Source organism: Salvelinus sp. IW2-2015, unplaced genomic scaffold, assembly GCF_002910315.2.
Source record: "Salvelinus sp. IW2-2015 unplaced genomic scaffold, ASM291031v2 Un_scaffold83, whole genome shotgun sequence".
In the NCBI taxonomy this organism is placed as follows: domain Eukaryota; kingdom Metazoa; phylum Chordata; class Actinopteri; order Salmoniformes; family Salmonidae; genus Salvelinus; species Salvelinus sp. IW2-2015.
In genome coordinates this window covers 773,335-793,027 of record NW_019942514.1, presented here as the reverse complement: position 1 = coordinate 793,027, position 19,693 = coordinate 773,335, and the positions used below count along the sequence as shown (strand labels likewise).

Below are 19,693 nucleotides of genomic sequence, written 5' to 3'. Positions count from 1 at the left end.
ACACAGATTTGTCTATTGTGTTATTGACTGTATGTTTATCCCATGTGTAACTCCGTGTTGTTGTTTTTGTCTCACTGCTTGCTATATCTTGACCAGGTCGCAGTTGTAAAAGAAAACTTGTTCTCAACTGGCATACCTGGTTAAATAAAGGTGAAATATATATTTTTTAATGAATGGCCCTTTTACAGCACTTTGAAAATGACTGAATGAAGCGAAAACAAAACTGTGTGTGGCACTGAAGTTGTTCCGAATGACAGACAGACCTGCACAAAGCCTACACTTGTCACTTAATAGTACCCAACTAGTTCTGGCTTTCGTGTATCTAAAGGATTGATACTGCAGAGCAGTGTTCCAATAACACTTAAAGTAAAGTGATACCAAACATTTTCTCCTGTGGAGAGTTTATAACACTAGTACAGAAAACACAATCATAGCTATATTTACGTATATGATATACAGTGGGGTCTGAAATTATAGACAACCTCGATAAAGATACGCAATAATGACTGTATAAAATAAATACTTCAAATACTGAGCTACAGTGAATTTGGAAAGTATTCAGACCCCTTGACTTTTTCAAAATGTTGTCATGTTTCAGCCTTATTCTAAAATGGATTAAATCGTTTTTTTCCCCTCATCAATCTACACATAATACTCCATAATGACATAGCAAAAACAATTTTTTCACATTTTGCAAATGTATATAWAAAAAAAAATAGTTACTGAAATATGACATCTACATAAGTATTCAGACCCTTTACTCAGTACTTTATTTATGCACCTTTGGCATCGATTACAGCCTTGAGTCTTTTTGGTTATGACGCTACAAGCTCGGCACACCTGTATTTGGTGAGTTTCTCCCATTTTTCTCTGCAGATCCTCTGAAGCTCTGTCAGGTTGGATTGGGAGCGTCGCTGCAAAGCTATTTTCAGGTCTCTCCAGAGATGTTCGATCACGTTCAAGTCTGAGCTCTGGCTGGGCCACTCAAGGACATTCAGAGACTTGTCCCGAAGCCACTCCTGTGTTGTTTTGGCTGTGTACTTAGGGTCGTTGTCCTGTTGGACGGTGAACCTTCGCCCCAGTCTGAGGTCCTGAGCGCTCTGGAACAGGTTTTCATCAAGGATCTCTCTGTACTTTCCTCCGTTCATCTTTCCCTTGATCCTGACTAGTCTCCCAGTCCCTGCCACTGGAAAAACATCCCGACAGCATGATGCTGGCACCACCATGCTTCACCATAGGGATGGTGCCAGGTTTCCTCTAGACATGAAACTGAGCATTCAGACCAAAGAGTTCAATCTTSGTTTCATCAGACCAGAGAATCTTGTTCTTCATGGTCTGAGAGTCCTTTAGGTGTCTTTTGGCAAACTCCAATCGGACTGTCATGCGCCTTTTACTGAGGAGTGGCTTCCATCTGGCCACTCTACCATAAAGGCCTCATTTGTGGAGCGCTGCAGAGATGGTTGTCCTTCTGGAAGGTTCTCCCATCTCCACACAAGAACTGTATCAGAGTGACCATCGGGTTCTTGGTTACCTTCCTTGCCAAGGCCCTTCTCCCCCGATTGCTCAGTTTGGCTGGGGGGACAGCTCTAGGAAGTCTTGGTGGTTCCAAACTTCTTCCATTTAAGAATGATTGAGGCCAGTGTGTTCTTGGGGACCTTCAATGCTGGACACATTTTTTGGTACTCTGTGCCTTGACACAATCCTGTCTCGGAGCTCTAMGGCAATTCCTTCAACCTCATGGCCTGGTTTTTGCTCTGACATGCACTGTCAACTGTGGGATTTATATAGACAGGTGTGTGTCTTTCCAAATCATGTCCAATCAATTGAATTTACCACAGGTGTAGTCCAAGTTTTAGAAACATCTCAAGGAAGATCAATGGAAACAGGAGGCACCTGAGCTCAAAAAAAGTCAAGGGGCATGACTACTTTCCCGACAATGTAGGGTAAAAAAAAATCTGAAATTTTGTGTGTACTGGCTTAAGCAGGGGGACACGTCTGGCACTGCAGGATTTGAGTCCCTGGCGGCGTAGTGTGTTACTGATGGTAGGCTTTGTTACTTTGGTCCCAGCTCTCTGCAGGTCATTCACTAGGTCCCCCCGTGTGGTTCTGGGATTTTTGCTCACCGTTCTTGTGATCATTTTRACCCCACGGGGTGAGATCTTGCGTGGAGCCCCAGATCGAGGGAGATTATCAGTGGTCTTGTATGTCTTCCATTTCCTAATAATTGCTCCCACAGTTGATTTCTTCAAACCAAGCTGCTTACCTATTGCAGATTCAGTCTTCCCAGCCTGGTGCAGGTCTACAATTTTGTTTCTGGTGTCCTTTGACAGCTCTTTGGTCTTGGCCATAGTGGAGTTTGGAGTGTGACTGTTTGTGGACAGGTGTCTTTTATACTGATAACAAGTTCAAACAGGTGCCATTAATACAGGTAACGAGTGGAGGACAGAGGAGCCTCTTAAAGAAGAAGTTACAGGTCTGTGAGAGCCAGAAATCTTGCTTGTTTGTAGGTGACCAAATACTTATTTTCCACCATAATTTGCAAATAAATTCATTAAAAATCCTACAATGTGATTTTCTGGATTTTTTTTATTCTGATTTTGTCTGTCATAGTTGAAGTGTACCTATGATGAAAATTAAAGGCCTCTCTCATCTTTTTAAGTGGGAGAACTTGCACAATTGGTGGCTGACTAAATACTTTTTTGCCCCACTGTAACTGAAATTCGTCGCAGTGACGGAGAACTTTAACCCGTTTTCTGAATTGCCTTGTGAAAGCCTAACACTGTAAAATCGTATTTTATAGTTTAGCTAGTCATGTTGGCAACATAACAAGCTTTGAAATTATGCTCACCTGACCCAGATTGCGATTTATAATGGAAAAATGTTGGATTGCGTAAACAACAACAGTAATTGTATGATGGAGGGGATGCAGGGCTGTGTTCCAAACAAAACAACTACAAGTCTGCTTACTGTAGTACCTCAGCGGCAGAGCTAGCAGAAAAAAAAAAAAAGCACCTTATAGTTGAAGACTCTTCTTTGAGTCATAATTGAAATGACTTAGTAACTGTGCAACGCTAGTAATTATTTTTTCTTATTTTGCACCTACCCCAAATTTTGAAAGAATATTCTTATCATGTTACTGAATGTATCCAGAGTATTTCTTTTAGATTAGTTATCAACAAATTCGGTGAAAAGTTAAGTAAATGTAAAATGCACATAAAATCAACAGCGTCCTCACCTTTAGTATAATAAATACACACAAATATCATACCCCCAAGAGGTTAGCATTTTGGGGGGGGTCTGATATTTGTGCATCTAACTTTTTTACTCATCATTATTTACAAATTATTCAGGATCATCTGTAATCATGGTCGTATTCACATGAATGTAGAAGTGTTTAAAAACACATTATATTCTTATTTACAATAAAAGTGACTCCAATGACAGAATTCATTATTTACCATTAATTTCTATTCGGCACAAAATAAATCTAAAACAACTAAAGCAAACGCATCCAACAAGTTTGTAGAGTCGCAAGCTTGATGTTAACAGTGCTAGGAATATGGGACCAAAACTCAACTTTTAACTACTTTAAAATACACAGAAGTGAATTTGTCACAATACTTGTGGTCCAATAAAACGGAGGAACTATGTATAACAAGTGCTTTAGTTTCTAAACAGTTCACCCAATATGGATGAAAATACCTTCAAATTAAATCTGTCAGTCTGCACTATAACGTCATAGTCATTGTATCACTTAAAATACAAAGTGTGGGCGTACAGAGCTAAACCAAAAATGTGTAACTTTCCCAATACTATTGGAGCTCATCACTGTATTGTAATTATGCGATAACCACACCCATGACCAATCTCTTTCCTTTTGATGGCAGTTTGCACACAATAAAAATGACGTAAAGGACTTAACCTTCTGGCCCCATAGATTCGTGTATGTAGGTAAGCGTTTGCCACAGAATTTCAGAACACTTTATATTGCAGATAGATTGTAGCTTCCATCAATGTAATATTCTGCATCATTTCCAACCCCCCACAATTTTTTTTGTAAATATACACTACCGGTCAAAWTTTTTAGAACACCTACTCATTCAAAGGTTTTTCTCTATTTTCTTACTATTTTCTACATTGTACATTGTAGCACATATGGAATCATGTACCAACCAAAAAAGTGTTATACAAATCAAAATATATTTTATATTTGAGATTCTTCAAAGAAGCCACCCTTTGCCTTGATGACCTTGCACACTCTCGGCATTGTTCAATTGCTTGTTCAATGAACCATAAACAATTAATTAACTTACATACGGTAGGCAATTAAGGTCACAGTTATGAAAACTTAGGACACTAAAGAGGCCTTTCTACTGACTCTGAAAAACACCAAAAGAAAGATGCCCAGGGTCCCTGCTAATCTGTGTGAACGTGCCTTAGGCATGCTGCAAGGAGGCATGAGGACTGCAGATGCGGCCAGGGCAATAAATTGCAATGTCCATACAGTGAGACGCATAAGAAAGCGCGGAGAGCTGATCGTGCTCGCAGTGGCAGACCACGTGTAACAACATCTGCACGGGATCTGTACATCCGAACATCACACCTGCGGGACAGGTACAGGAAGGCAACAACAACTGCCCGAGTTACACCAGGAACGCACAATCCCTCCATCAGTGCTCAGACTGTCCGCAATAGGCTGAGAGAGACTGGACTGAGGGATTGTAGGCCTGTTTTAAGGCAGGTCCTCGCCAGACATCACCGGCAACAATGTCGCCTATGGGCACAAACCCACCGTCGCTAGACCAGACAGGACTGGCAAAAAGTGCTCTTCACTGACGAGTTGCGGTTTTGTCTCACCAGGGGTGATGGTCGGATTCGCGTTAATCGTCAAAGGAATGAGCGTTACACCGAGGCCCTTACTCTGGAGCGGGATTGATTTGGAGGTGGAGGGTCCGTCATGTTCTGGGGCAGTGTGTCACAGCATCATCGGACTGAGCTTGTTGTCATTGCTGGCAATCTCAACGCTGTGCGTTACAGGGAAGACATCCAAATCCCTTATGTGGTACCCTTCCTGCAGGCTCATCCTGACATGACCCTCCAGCATGACAATGCCACCAGCCATACTGCTCGTTCTGTGCCTGATTTCCTGCAAGACAGGAATGTCAGTGTTCTTCCATGGCCAGTGAAGAGCCCGGATCTCAATCACATTGAGCACGTCTGGGACCTGTTGGATTGGAGGGTAAAGGCTAGGGCCATTCCCCCCAGAAATATCCGGGAACTTGCAGGTACCTTGTTGGAAGAGTGGGGTAACATCTCACAGCAAGAACTGGCAAATCTGGTGCAGTCCATGAGGAGGAGATGCACCACAGTACTTAATGCAGCTGGTGGCCACACCAGATACTGACTGTTACTTTTGATTTTGACCACCCCTTTGTTCAGGGACACATTATTAGATTTCTGTAAGTCACATGTCTATGGAACTTGTTCAGTTTATGTCTCAGTTGATGAATCTTATGTTCATACAAATATTTACACATGTTAAGTTTGCTGAAAATAAACGCAGTTGACAGTGAGAGGACGTTTCTTTTTTTGCTGAGTTTATATGGCACAGTTGTCAATTTTTTGGTCCTTAAATTAAACTGGTATACTTTTTTCATTCATCACTATTTTATTTAACCAATTTTGGTCTTTAATGCAGGTCTAGCAGAGAAGTTCCTTCATTTTTCCCTCTTCCACTTGCCTCTTCCATATTTGCAGTAATGCTGCAATTAGTTGGTTGTAATTTTGGGTAGAGCAGACATTTCCATATATTTTAGTTCGCTGCATGTGTGACATAACTTGACAAGTCCTATTTATGATATCCTTTACAAAGATTATAGYTTTTTTTTTTTTTTAAGCACAATATTTGTTGCATTATTTGTTCTGTGTTTTCTGGTGGATTAAACTGAAATTGCAACCAACTTTCTATGGCTTGTTTTTAAAATAGCGATATTTTGGAGATTATCATTTTCAAATAACCGAAAGTTAGAGGTTATAAACTGAATAAAGGGCAAAGACCTTTCTTGAACATGGGGTGAGACATTCTTATTAATTTGCTAGAGAACCAGTTCGAAATTATGTATAACTTTTGTATGACTGACGCCTTCATTGAGAAGTCTACTGCTTTAATATTTAAGAATTTCAGCTCTCCAAATTCTAAAAAATAGGCCCTTTTAAATTTTGTCTGCTTTGCCATTCCAAATAAAATGCAATGTTTTTTGCTCATATAATTAATAAAACAGGTGTAGGCAAGACCATCAGCAAATAGGTAAACAGGGATATGACTAAAGAGTTAATCAGGGTGATTTTTCCATAGGCAGACAGGTATTTTCCTTTCCAAGGTAGCAAGATCTTATCTATCTTTGCTACCTTTCTATGAAGATAATTTTTCTCTTTCGGGATATGTATACTGAGTATGTCCACATCACCATAAGACCATTTTATTGGTAAACTACACGGTAATGTAAAAGTTGTATTTTTTTGTGATCCAATACACAATATAGTACACTTATCATAATTTGGTTGTAATCCAGAGAGGTTAAAAAAGTAGATCTATGAAGGATCCAAATTATGGATTTAAAAGACAACATCAGCCTATAATGACATTTGTTTAATGCCCTGGATATATAACCCTTTGATATTATTGTTGGATCTGTTGGATTTAAACAACTAACATTTCGATGGCAATAATAAATAGATATGCCGATAGTGGACAACCTTGTTTTACTCCGACACTTTGAGAAGTAGCCATTATTTACTATACATAACTTTAACCCACTTTATAAGAGATTCTCAAAAATTTAAATATTCCAGGCATTTATATATAAATTCCAGTAGTACTTTATCAAAAGCCTTTTCAAAGTGAGCTATGAATACCAGGCCTTGTTTTCCAGATTTTCATTAGTGTTCTATTGTTTCCGGTACTTATATTATCTCCAAAATATCGTCCATGTAAAAAACCTGTCTGATTAGGATGAATAATATCCGACAATACCTTTTTAATTCTATGTGCTACGCATTTTGCATCACAACACAGAAGTGTATGAGGTCTCCAATTTTTTTCATGGACTGGATCTTTATATTTACCACTTGGACCATGTTTCAGTAAAAATGAAATCAGACCTTCTTGTTGAGTGTCTGATAACCAGTCTTATATAAATGGTAGATTAAAACATGCTAATAACGGTCCTCTAAGTATATCGAAAAAAGGTTGGGTACAGTGCCTTGCAAAAGTATTCACCCCCTTGGCGGTTTTCCTATTTTGTTGCATTACAACCTGTAATTGAAATAGATTTTTATTTGAATTTCATGTAATGGCCATACACAAAATAGTCCAAATTGTGAAGTGAAATGAAAACTTGTTTCTAAAATTCTAGAAAATAAAAAAACAGATGCATACGTATTCACCCTCTTTGCTATGAAGCCCCAAATAAGATCTGGTGCAACCAATTACCTTCAGAAGACACATAATTAGTTAAATAAAGTGCACCTGTGTGCAATCTAAGTGTCACATGATCTGTCACACGATCTCAGTATATATACACCTGTTCTGAAAGGCAAAGCTCCACAGCTGAGATTGGAGTATCTGTCCATAGGACCACTTTAAGCCGTACACTCCACAGAGCAGGGCTTCACAGAAGAGTGTCCAGAAAATAATAAGCAAACATGTTTGGTGTTCGCCAAAACGCATGTGGGAGACTCCCCAAACATATGGAAGAAGGTACTCTGGTCAGATGAGACTAAAATTTTGCTTTTTGGCAAAGCCAACACCTCATCACCCCTAGAACACCATCCCCATAATGGTGGTGGCATCATCATGCTGTGGGGATGTTTTTCATTGGCAGGGACTGGGAAACTGGTCAGAATTGAAGGAATGATGGATGGAGCTAAATTCTTGAGGGAAACCTGTTTCAGTCTTCCAGAGATTTGAGACTGGGGTGGAGGTTCACCTTCCAGCAGGACAATGACCCTAAGCATACTGCTAAAGTAACACTTGAGTGGTTTAAGGGGAAACATTTAAATGTCTTGGAATGGCCTAGTCAAAGACCAGACCTCAATCCAATTGAGAATGTGGTACGACAAAGATTGCTGTACACCAGCAGAACCCATCCAACTTGAAGCTGGAACAGTTTTGCCTTGAAGAATGGGCAAAAAATCCCAGTGGCTAGATGTGCCAAGCTTATATAGACATACCCCAAGAGACTTGCAGCTGTAATTGCTGCAAAATGTGTGTCTACAAAGTATTTACTTCGGGGGGGGGGGTGAATAGTTATGCACGCTCAAGTTCTTGTTTCTTGTTTATTTCTTGTTTGTTTCACAATAAAAAATATTTTGCATCTTCAAGTGCTAGAGGGTGCAAGGTGCAAGGGGGTGAATACTTTTGCAAGCCACTGTATACCTCCACGGGTCTGACATCCAGCTCTGGAGTTTTGCCAGACTTAAAGCTTTAATTGCATCAAGAAGTTCCTCCTCTGAAATTTGACCTTCACATGAGTCTTTCTGTACAGCTGTTAATTTTACCTTATTAAACAGAAAAAAACATCCATACAATAAACGTTGGTTAGTGGATATGGAGGAGACTGAAATGAAAACATGCTTAAAATACTTAACTTCCTCTTTCAAAATATTGTTTGGGGAATCATGGGTGACACCGTCATTTCATTACACTTTCTGTATTGACTGAATTGAAACATAATATGGTAGTTAGTATGCCAGTTCTCATGGTTACCAGCGGATGTAGAAGAAGTTCCTCCTCTGTAATTTGACCTTCAAAATGAGTCTTTCTGTACAGCTGTTAATTCTACGTTATTAATAGAAAGAAATATCCATATAATAAGCTTCGGTTAGTGGATATGGAGGAGACAAACGAAAACATATGCTTAAAACACTAAACTTCCTCTTTCAAAATATTGTTTGGTGAAAAATAGGTGACTCCGTCATTTCAGCGTCATTTCAGAACACTTTCCGGATTGATTGAATTGAAATAGAATTGACCGCAACCCTGTTAGTATGGTAGTTARTATGCCAGTACACATGGTTACCAGTGGATGTAGCGTGATGTGTGTAGTGGGTTTGGGGTATAGACAGTGATCTGACCTGGGGCAAAGTTGGTCTTGCCGTAGAAGCGGACCACCCCTGTTCTCTGGCCCACCACCAACACCCTCTCCCCTAGGCGCACCTCGGGCCCGTCACACACGGAGCTACTGGCCGAGGGAGTCCGGCTCCGGGGTACTGGAACATGGGAGGGGGAGAGAGAATATTAATGTTTTTACCAACACCGTAAGCAGCTGTAACATCAGGGAAGCCATTAATATAATCACCATCATGTTCACTAATGCCACCATCATAATAATGACTTATCATTCAAGTACCTTCCTGGACATAATAATATTAGTCATTTCAGCTCTCAACATTACCATGGCCTCAAGAGCTCACTAATCAATGTGACTCAATTGCCAATGTAACTAACTAATAATCAGATCAGAGAGCGAAATAAAGGCTCCTCTACAACTTTAAACTGGTTCCACCATATAAGGTACTCAAAGCAACGTAGGTGGATTTCATTGGTTTGAAATTATGACACGAGAGTGCAGTACCAATGAGGCTGGGGCTGGGATTAGACCGGGTCGGAGGGGGCATGGATTTGGAGCTGGGCTGAAGCCGTTCCCGCCGCTGCCTTGCGGGAGGCCGTTGTCGTGGAAACGGCCGAGGTTGCACGGTCAGGCCATGTCTGGAGTCCAGGGAGGATGAAGAGGAAGAGAGGGAACGAGAGAGAGCACCTGGTGGAGGAAAATACGGAGTGGACAGTTAGCGAAGAGGTAAAAGAAAATAATTCACCATAAGCAAAATAATAAATTGGAAAAACAAGATATGCTATCAGAAGACAGGGTTTAGATGAATGTGGCAAGGCCTTGAGGAAAACTACCAGAAATCAGTCACTGCACACCACTTTGATCGAGCAGTGCATCAAGCTTTCAACTGAAGCTTGCAAGACACGTACAGAGGAAGTGCTCTTTCTCTACACCCTAAATCACACAGCAGGGTGTGTGCCTACAATCGTAATACCAAACCACCCATTTCTATCATGTCTGCCATGAGATCTATATCATTCTCTGGGGCCCATGAAGCACTCTACATAGTGCGCAATTCAGAGCACTATGTGGATGGATCGACATTGTTTCAATTTTATCGTTGTCCCTAAACCGGTACGGTTGTGGCTCAATATGCGACTAATAATGTGACTAGAATGATATTATAAACAACAGCCAACTTTCCAGAACATAGACATGTCTTATATGGGCAGAAATCTTAAATTGATATTAATCTAACTGCACTGTCCAATTTACAGTATCTATTACAGCGGGARAAAATACCATACTATTGTTTGAGGATAGTGCACAACAATAAAACATTTTATCACAGGACCTGGTTTGATACATTCACCTCTGAAGGTAAATAATTTACTTACATTCAGTAATCTTGCTCTGATTTGTCATCCTTAGGGTCCCAGAGATAAAATTAAATGTAGTTTTCAAAAAGAAAGGAGGACCAAGGCACTCTTCATATAATTCATTTAAATGCCTTTATTTGTATGGCATGTTCAACGGAAAAAAAGGTTTTAAAACTTCTTATGGATCAAATCCCGTTAGCGGGATCGTTTTGCCAACATCCGGTGAAATGGCAGAGCGCCAAATTCAAATTAAATTATTAGAAATATTTAACTTTCATACAATCACAAGTGCAATACACCAAAATAAAGCTTAACTTCTTGTTAATCCAGCCACCGTGTCAGATTTCAAAAAGGCTTTACGGCGAAAGCAAACCATGCTATTATCTGAGGACAGCACCCCATCAAACAAACACATGACAATCATATTTCAACCCGCCAAGCGCGACAAAACTCATAAATAACGATATAATTCATGCCGTACCTTTGAAGATCTTCTTCTGTTGGCACTCCAAAATGTCCAAAATGTCCCATAAACATCACAWATGGTTCTTTTGTTCGATTAATTCCGTCGTTATATCCCCAAAATGTCCATTCATTTGGAGCGTTTTGATTCAGAAAAACACTGGTCTGTAACAGTTTGGGTCTAGAGTGTCTCCCCCTTAGAGGGGGATGACCGCGGCAGCTTTCCAATGTTTGGTAATCTTAGACCACAGCTGTCAAACTCATTCCACGAAGGGCCGAGTGTCTGTGGGTTTTCGCTCCACCCTTGTACTTGATTGATGAAGTCAGGTCACTAATTAGTAAGGAACTCCCCACACCTGGTTGTCTAGGTCTTAACTGAAAGGAAAAAACAAAAACCAGCAGACACTAGGCCCTCCATGGAATGAGTTTGACACCCCTGTCTTAGACGATACGAAAAAGAGGTTGAACAGGCTAGTAATAGGGGTTGCAACAATTGCGGTGGATCATTTTAGAAAGAGAGGGTCCAGATTGTCTAGCCCAGCTGATTTGTAGGGGTCCAGATTTTGCAGCTCTTTCAGAACATCAGCCATCTTGATTTGGGTGAAGGAGAAATGGGCAAGTTGCTGTGGGGGGTGCAGTGCTGTTGACCGGGGTAGGGGTAGCCAGGTGGAAAGCATGGCCAGCCGTATAAAAATGCTTTTTGAAATTCTCTATTATCGTAGATCGGTGGTGACAGTGTTTCCTAGCCTCAGTGCAGTGGGCAGCTGGGAGGAAATGCTTTATTCTCCATGGACTTTATAGTGGCCCAGAACTTTTTGGCATTTGTGCTACAGGATGCAAATGTCTGTTTGAAAATGCTAGCCTTTGCTTTCCTAATTGGCTGTGTATATTGGCTCCTAACTTCCCTGAAAAGTTGCATATCGCGGGGAATATTCAATGCTAATGCAGTAAGCCACATGATATTTTTGTGCTGATCAAGGGCAGTCAAGTCTGGAGTGAACCAAGGGCTATATCTGTCTTAGTTCTGCATTTTTTTGAATTGAGCATGCTTATTTAAGATGGTAAGGAATGCCCTTTTAAAGAATAACCAGGCATCCTCTACTGACGGAATGAGGTCAATATCCTTCCAAGATTCCTGGGCCAGGTCGATTAGGAAGGCCTGTTCGCTGAAGTGTTTTAGGGAGCATTTGACAGTGATGAGGGGTGATCGTTTGACCGCTGACCCATTACGGATTTAGGCAATGAGGCAGTGATCGCTGAGAACCTGGTTGAAGACAGCAGAGGTGTATTTAGAGGGCAGGTTGGTCAGGATGATCTCTATGAAGGTGCCTGTGTTTACGGATTTAGGGTTGTACCTGGTAGGTTCCTTGATAATTTGTGTGAGATTGAGGGCATCTAACTTAGATTGTAGGACGGCTGGGGTGTTAAGCATATCCCAGTTTAGGTCACCTAACAGTACAAACCCTGAAGATAAATGGGGGGCAATTAATTCACATATGGTGTCCAGGGCACAGCAGGCAGTTGAGGGGGGTATATAACAAGCGGCAACAGTGAGAGACTTATTTCTGGAAAGGTGGACTCGAACTGTTTGGGCACAGACCTGGATAGCATGATCGAACTCTGCAGGCTATCTCTGCAGTAGATTGCAACTCCGCCCCCTTTGGCAGTTCTATCTTGGTGGAAAATGTTGTTGGTGGCCTTCATAAGTCAGGATTCAGACACGGCTAGGACATCAGGGTTGGCGGAGTGTGGTAAAGCAGTGAATAAAGAAGGCTTCTGTTAACATGCATGAAACCAAGGCTTTTACGGTTACAGAAGTCAACAAATGAGAGCGCCTGGGGAATGGGTGTGAMCCCTGTTCCTGCAGCTATCCAGTGCTTCATTTGGGAAACCAAGTGAAATCTGTTCGGGAACATCGATACAAAAAAAAAAAGAAACGCAACAAAACATATTTAATTAAACTGTTGACAGACCCTCTCTCTGCGCGCTGGAGAAAGGCATGAAGGAGAGAGTGGAGGGGATGGAAACTCAGTGGTGAGATATTCTGGAGCTATAGGTAATGTGTCAGCCTATTCATTCTGAAACAAAGCCCTATTTAAGTCAGAATTTGTTTAATTTAGGCTAAACCAATTATTTACCAAAGATTTCTTAATTGAGTCTTTAAAAAGAAAAAATGGTGCCATGTGTAATATGCAGTAGACTATGTATTGTATAATGGCACATTCATTATTTTAATTCAGTTTTTTTCCTGGCTTGGGCTCATATGTAGGCCTTTGCTTATGCTCTAATATGCATATGGGTGTTATGAATTAATCATCACCTTAGAAAGCGCTGTCCATTTCATTGTTATTTTTTATGTCATTTATTAGGATCCCCATTAGCCGGAGCCAATGGCTTCAGCTATTCTTACTAGGGTYCGACACAGACATTAGACAAAATACTTTACAATTGACATACATTTAAAAACATTAACATGTAGTGTGTGTGCATCTATCAGTTACACATACATGTCAGTACATACACACAGCAAGTAGGTCACATGGGGGAAGAAGAGTTGCTTTAGTGGTCAGATGAAGCAGATGCTAAGCTACAGGTCAATACAGGACTAAGATCGAGTCGTACTACACCGGCTCTGATGCTCGTCGGATGTGGCAGGGCCTGCAAACCATTAGACTACAAAGGGAAGCACAGCCGAGAGTTGCCCAGTGACACGAGCCTACCAGACGAGCTAAACTACTTCTATGCTCGCTTCGAGGCAAATAACACTGAAAAATGCATGCGAGCACCAGCTGTACCGGAAGACTGTGTGATCACGCTCTCCGCAGCCGATGTGAGTAAGATCTTTAGACAGGTCAACATTCACAAGGCCGCAGGGCCAGACGGATTACCAGGATGTGTACTGCGAGCATGCGCTGACCAACTGGCAAGTGTCTTCACTGACATTTTCAACCTCTTCCTGTCCGAGTCTGTAATACCAACATGTTTTAAGCAGACCACCATAGTGCCTGTGCCCAATTACACTAAGGTAACCTGCCTAAATGACTACCGACCCGTAGCACTCATGTCTGTAGACATGAACTGCTTTGAAAGGCTGGTCATGGCTCGCATCAACACCATCATCCCAGAAACCCTAGACCCACTTCAATTTGCATACCGCCCCAACAGATCCACAGATGATGCCGTCTCTATTGCACTCCACACTGCCCTTTCCCACCTGGACAAAAGGAACACCTATGTGAGAATGCTATTCATTGACTACAGCTCAGCGTTCAACACCATAGTGTCCTCAAAGCTCATCAATAAGCTAAGGACCCTGGGACTAAACACCTCCCTCTGCAACTGGATCCAGGACTTCCTGACGGGCCGCCCCCAGGTGGTAAGGGTAGGCAACAACACATCTGCCACGCTGATTCTCAAAACTGTGGGCTCTCAGGGGTGTGTGCTTAGTCCCCCCCTGTACTCCTTGTTCACCCACGACTGTATGGCCAAGCACGACTCCAACACCATCATTAAGTTTGCTAATGACACAAAAGTGGTACGCCTGATCACAGACAACGATGAGACAGCCTACAGTGGCTTGTGAAAGTATTCACCCCCTTGGCATTTTTCCTATTTTGTTGCCTTACAACCTGGAATTAAAATAGATTTTTGGGTGGTTTGTATCATTTGATTTACACAACATGCCTACCACTTTGAAGATGCAAAATATTTTTTATTGTGAAACAAACAAGAAATAAGACAAAAAAACTGAAAACTTGAGCATGCATAACTATTCACCCCCCCGAAGTCAATACTTTGAAGAGCCACCTTTTGCAGCAATTATAGCTGCAAGTCTCTTGGGGTATGTCTATATAAGCTTGGCACACCTAGCCACTGGGATTTATGCCCATTCTTCAAGGATAAACTGCTCCAGCTCCTTCAAGTTGGATGGGTTTCGCTGGTGAACAGCAATCTTYAAGTCAAATCACAGATTTTAAATTGGATTGAGGTCTGAGCTTTGACTAGGCCATTCCAATGCATTTAAATGTTTCCCCTTAAACCACTCAMGTGTTGCTTTAGCAGTATGCTTAGGGTCATTTTCCTGCTGTAAGGTGAACCTCCGTCCCAGTCTCAAATCTCTGGAAGACTGAAACAGGTTTCCCTCAAGAATTTCCCTGTATTTAGCACCATCCATCATTCCTTTAATTCTGACCAGTTYCCCAGTCCCTGCCGATGAAAACATCCCCACAGCATGATGCTGCCACCACCATGCTTTACTGTGGGGATGAAGTTTTCGTGGTGATGAGGTGTTGGGTTTACGCCAGACATAGCGTTTTCCTTGATGGCCAAAAAGCGCAATTTTAGTCTAATCTGACCAGAGTACCTTCTTCGATATGTTTAGTCAGTCTCCCACATGCCTAAACSTGTTTTCTTATTTTTTTTCTTTAAGCAATGGCCTAGCTCTTTGGAGTGTACGGCTTAAAGTGGTCCTACGGACAGATACTCCAATCTCCGCTGTGGAGCTTTGTAGCTCCTTCAGGGTTATCTTTGTTGCCTCTTTGATTAATACCCTCCTTGCCTGGTCCATGAGTTTTGGTGGGCGACCCTATCTTGGCAGGTTTGTAGTGGTGCAATATTCTTAAATTTTTTTTATATTGGATTTAATGTTCTCTGTGGGATGTTCAAAGTTTCTGAGATTTTTTTATAACCCAACCCTGATCTGTACTTCTCCACAACTTTGTCCCTGACCTGTTTGGAGAGCTCCTTGGTTTTCATCGTGCCCCTTGCTTGGTGGTACCCCTCCCTTGCTTAGTGGTGTTAAAAACTCTGGGACCTTTCGGAACTGGAGTATATATACACTCAGATCATGTGACACTTAGATTGCATACAGGTGGACTTTATTTAACTAATTATGTGACTTCTGAAGGTAATTGGTTGCCCAGATCTTATTTAGGGGCTTCATAGCAAAGGGGGTGAATACATATGCACCACTTTTCCGTTTTGTATATATATATTTTTTTAAATAAGTAATTATTTTACATTTTTACATTACATGAAATCCATTTAAATGACAGGTTGTACTGCAACAAAATAGGAAAACCGCCAAAGGGGTGAATACTTTTGCAAGGCACTGTATAGGGAGGAGGTTAGAGACCTGGCAGTGTGGCGCCAGGACAAAAACTTCTCCCTCAATGTGAGTAAGACAAAGGAGCTGATCGTGAACTTATCGAAAAGGAGGGCATCGATTGAGCTGAAGTGGAGCTGGTCGAGAGTTTCAAGTTCCTTCGTGTCCACATCACCAACTAACTATCATGGTCCAAACACAAGATAGTTGTGAAGAGGGCACGACAATACATTTTCCCCCTCAGGAGACTGAAAAGATTTGGCATGGGTCTCCAGATCCTCAAAAAGTCATACAGCTGCACCACCGAGAGCATCCTGACCGGTTGCATCACCACCTGGTATGGCAATTGCTTGGCATCTGACCTTAAGGTGCTACAGAAGGTAGTGTCAATTTGGAAGACCCATTTGCGATCAAGCTTTAAYTTTATGACTGATGTTGCTTCAATATATCCACAATTTTTGTTCCTCATGATACCATCTATTTTGTGAAGTGTACCAGTCCCTCCTGCAGCAAAGCACCCCCACAACATGATGCTGTCAACCCCGTGCTTCACGGTTAGGATGGTGTTCTTCGGCTTGCAAGCCTCCCCCTTTTTCCTCCAAACATAACAATGGTCATTTTGACCAAACAGTTATATTTTTGTTTCATCAGAACAAAGGACATTTCTACAAAAAGTACAATCTTTGTCTCCATGTGCAGTTGAAAACCGTAGTCTGGCCTTTTTATGGCAGTTTTGGAGCAGTGGCTTCTTCCCTGCTGAGCGGCCTTTCAGGCTATGTCGATATAGGACTCGTTTTCCTGTGGAAATAGATACTTTTGTACCCGTTTCCTCCAGCATCTTCACAAGGTCCTTTGCTGTTGTTCTGGGATTGATTTGCACTTCTCGTACCAAAGTACGTTCATCTCTAGGAGACCGAACTCGTCTCATTCCTGAGCGGTATGACAGCTGCATGGTCCCACTCTGTACTGGTACCCCCCCAATTATTGTTATGTAATTTTCTTGTTACTCTTTGTAGATATATATTTTTTCACCTTAGTTTATTTAGTAAATATTTTCTTAACTCTTTTCTTGGGGGGGTACCAGTACAGAGTCAATGTGTGGGGGTACAAGTTAGTCTAGGTAATTTCTAAAGTGACTATGCATAGATAATAAAAAGCGAGTAGCAGCAGTGTAAAAATACAATTTTCCCAATATTTTGGGCCTCTCTCTGACACCGCCTAGTATATACAGTTGAAGTCGGAAGTTTACATACACTTAGGTTTGAGTCGTTCAAACACATTTTTTGAACTGCGTTGTTTGTTAAGGGCTTGTAAGTTAGCATTTCACGGTAAGGTCTACACCTGTTGTATTCAGCGCATGTGACCTTTAAAATGTGATTGTAAAAAAATGTAAAGCTCTGGTTAAAGATCAAGCTTTGACCTAATTTCGAGTACTCGGTTTCTCATGTCCATCCCTACCAGGTTCCTGTTAAATACTTGTAGTTTACCTGCAGTTTATCCCCCTTCACTTTGGATGAAAAAGAAAGACTATCATCACATTGAAAGGCTCTGGACTTTCTTGTAATGGGTATCTAGTCAGACATTAGTCAACCACTCAGCTTCACCATTCAACCATTTAGCATCAGACACCTGAAGGCTGAACTATGAGAAGAGGACCATTGTGGTGAAATAATTTCCTTGTATTGGATAACAATGAATGGCCGCTTCCACTGTCCTTGGAGGCGGGTCCGGTTTTGATTGGGCCTCTTGCGTGGGAGTGACCTCTCATTCGCACTTTGTTGGAATCTCTCTGAGGGCCTTGGTGAACAGTGCTGCTTTTCAATATGTCTATTTTTGTACTCCCACGCTCTCTATAGTCCCCTTCACTGCAATGTCACGCTGTCTTTCATTACATTTGCATCACCAACTCTCTCTTTTGCTTATTTGTCTGTGACTTTCGCTCATTCTTTCTCCTCGTCTTGTTGGCAACCTTCCCGCTTTTCCTYCGTTTTTCTTATTTTTGTCTCCATTTCACTATCCTGTCCCCGTCAACTTTTCCTTCTCATTTTTCTTGTTTTGTTTCCTTTTCGCACTCTTGTCCCTGTCAAATTCTCATGTTCTCATTTTCTCTGTCAGATTTTGTCCCTTTATTTATGAATGTGCCTCTTTTTGTCTACGTGTRGAGAAAAGGTTCTCCATCCACCCCACCTGATAAACCAAAAAGCTGCCCAGTTCCTGAACAGGGCACAGATGACACCCCTGAGGCCAAGACAGGTACTATAGTCAAATTGGAATGGCCTGTCTTGCACTGTGTATGGGAAGTATGAATTCATCCCAGAATGGGTTCCAAAGGCTTATCATACACTACCAGTCAAACGTTTGTACACACCCACTCATTCAAGGGTTTTTCTTTATTTAAAAAAAAACTATTTTCTATATTGTAGAATAATAGTCAAAACTATGAAATAACACATATGGAATCATATATTAACCAAAAAAAGTGTTAAACAAATATATTTATATATATTTTAGATTATTCAAAGTAGCCACCCTTTGCCTTGATGACAGCTTTGCACATTCATTCTTGGCATTCTCTCAGCCAGCTTCACCTGGAATGCTCTTCCAACAGTATTGAAGGAGTTCCCACATTGGCTGCTTTTCCTTCACTCTGCATTCCAACTAATCCCAAACCATCTCAATTGGGTTGAAGTCGGGTTATTGTGGAGGCCAGGTCATTTGATGCAACACTCCATCACTCTCCTTCTTGGTCAAATTGCCCTTACACAGCCTGGAAGTATGTTGGGTCATTGTCATGTTGAAAAACAAAATGATAGTCCCACTAAATGCAAACCAGATGGGATGGCGTATCGCTGCAGAATGCTGTGGTAGCCATGCTGGTTAAGTGTGCCTTGAATTCTAAATAAATCACAGACAGTGTCACCAGCAAAGCACCATCACACCACCTCCTCCATGCTTCATTGTGGGAACTACATATGCAGAGATAATCCGGTCACCTGCTCTGCGTCTCAAGCATATCTCTTCTTCTTATTGGTGTCCTTTAGTAGTGGTTTCTTTGCAGAAATTCGACCATGAAGGCCTGTCTCATTTGAACCGTTGATGTTGAGATATGTGTGTTACTTGAACTCTGAAGCATTTATTTGGGCTGCAATGTCTGAGGCTGGTAACTCTAATGAACGTATCCTCTGCAGCAGAGGTAACTCTGGATCTTCCCAGAGTGTTACTGCACTTCAAGAAACGTTCAAAGTTCATACATTTTCCGCATTGACTGACCTTCATGTCTTAAAGTAATGTTGGACTGTCATTTCTTTTTGCTTATTTGAGAAGTTCTTGCCATAATATGGACTTGCTCTTTTACCAAATAGCGCTATCTTCTGTATACCACCCCTACCTTGTCACACCACAAYGATTGGCTCAAACGCATTAAGGAAAGAAATTCCACAAATTAACTTTGRTTAATTAGGTACACAATAATAGATTTTGGTAGACAGAATGTGCTCTTTGGTAAAAGAGTATTTGGTTATCAAAAAGGAGGACCAAGGCATTATTCATATAATTAATTTAAATATCTTTATTTGTATAGCATGTTCAATGGAAACAAAGTTTAAAAAATCCGACGCGTTGACTGCATGGCCTTTGTC

At 41.3% G+C, this 19,693-nt stretch overlaps 1 protein-coding gene across 2 annotated transcripts in view; it reads right to left on the bottom strand.

The window, feature by feature from the left end:
* The window catches only part of LOC112068072 (CAP-Gly domain-containing linker protein 4), an 87,373-nt gene that overhangs the window by 29,422 nt on the left and 38,258 nt on the right, over nt 1-19,693 (bottom strand). For both annotated transcript variants that reach the window (XM_024135082.1, XM_024135083.2), the window contains exons 10-11: nt 9,636-9,818; nt 9,136-9,270 (exon numbers count right to left, since the gene is read on the bottom strand). In XM_024135082.1, the coding sequence (XP_023990850.1) occupies nt 9,136-9,270; nt 9,636-9,818 (318 nt within the window). The remainder of the gene's footprint in view (nt 1-9,135; nt 9,271-9,635; nt 9,819-19,693) is intronic.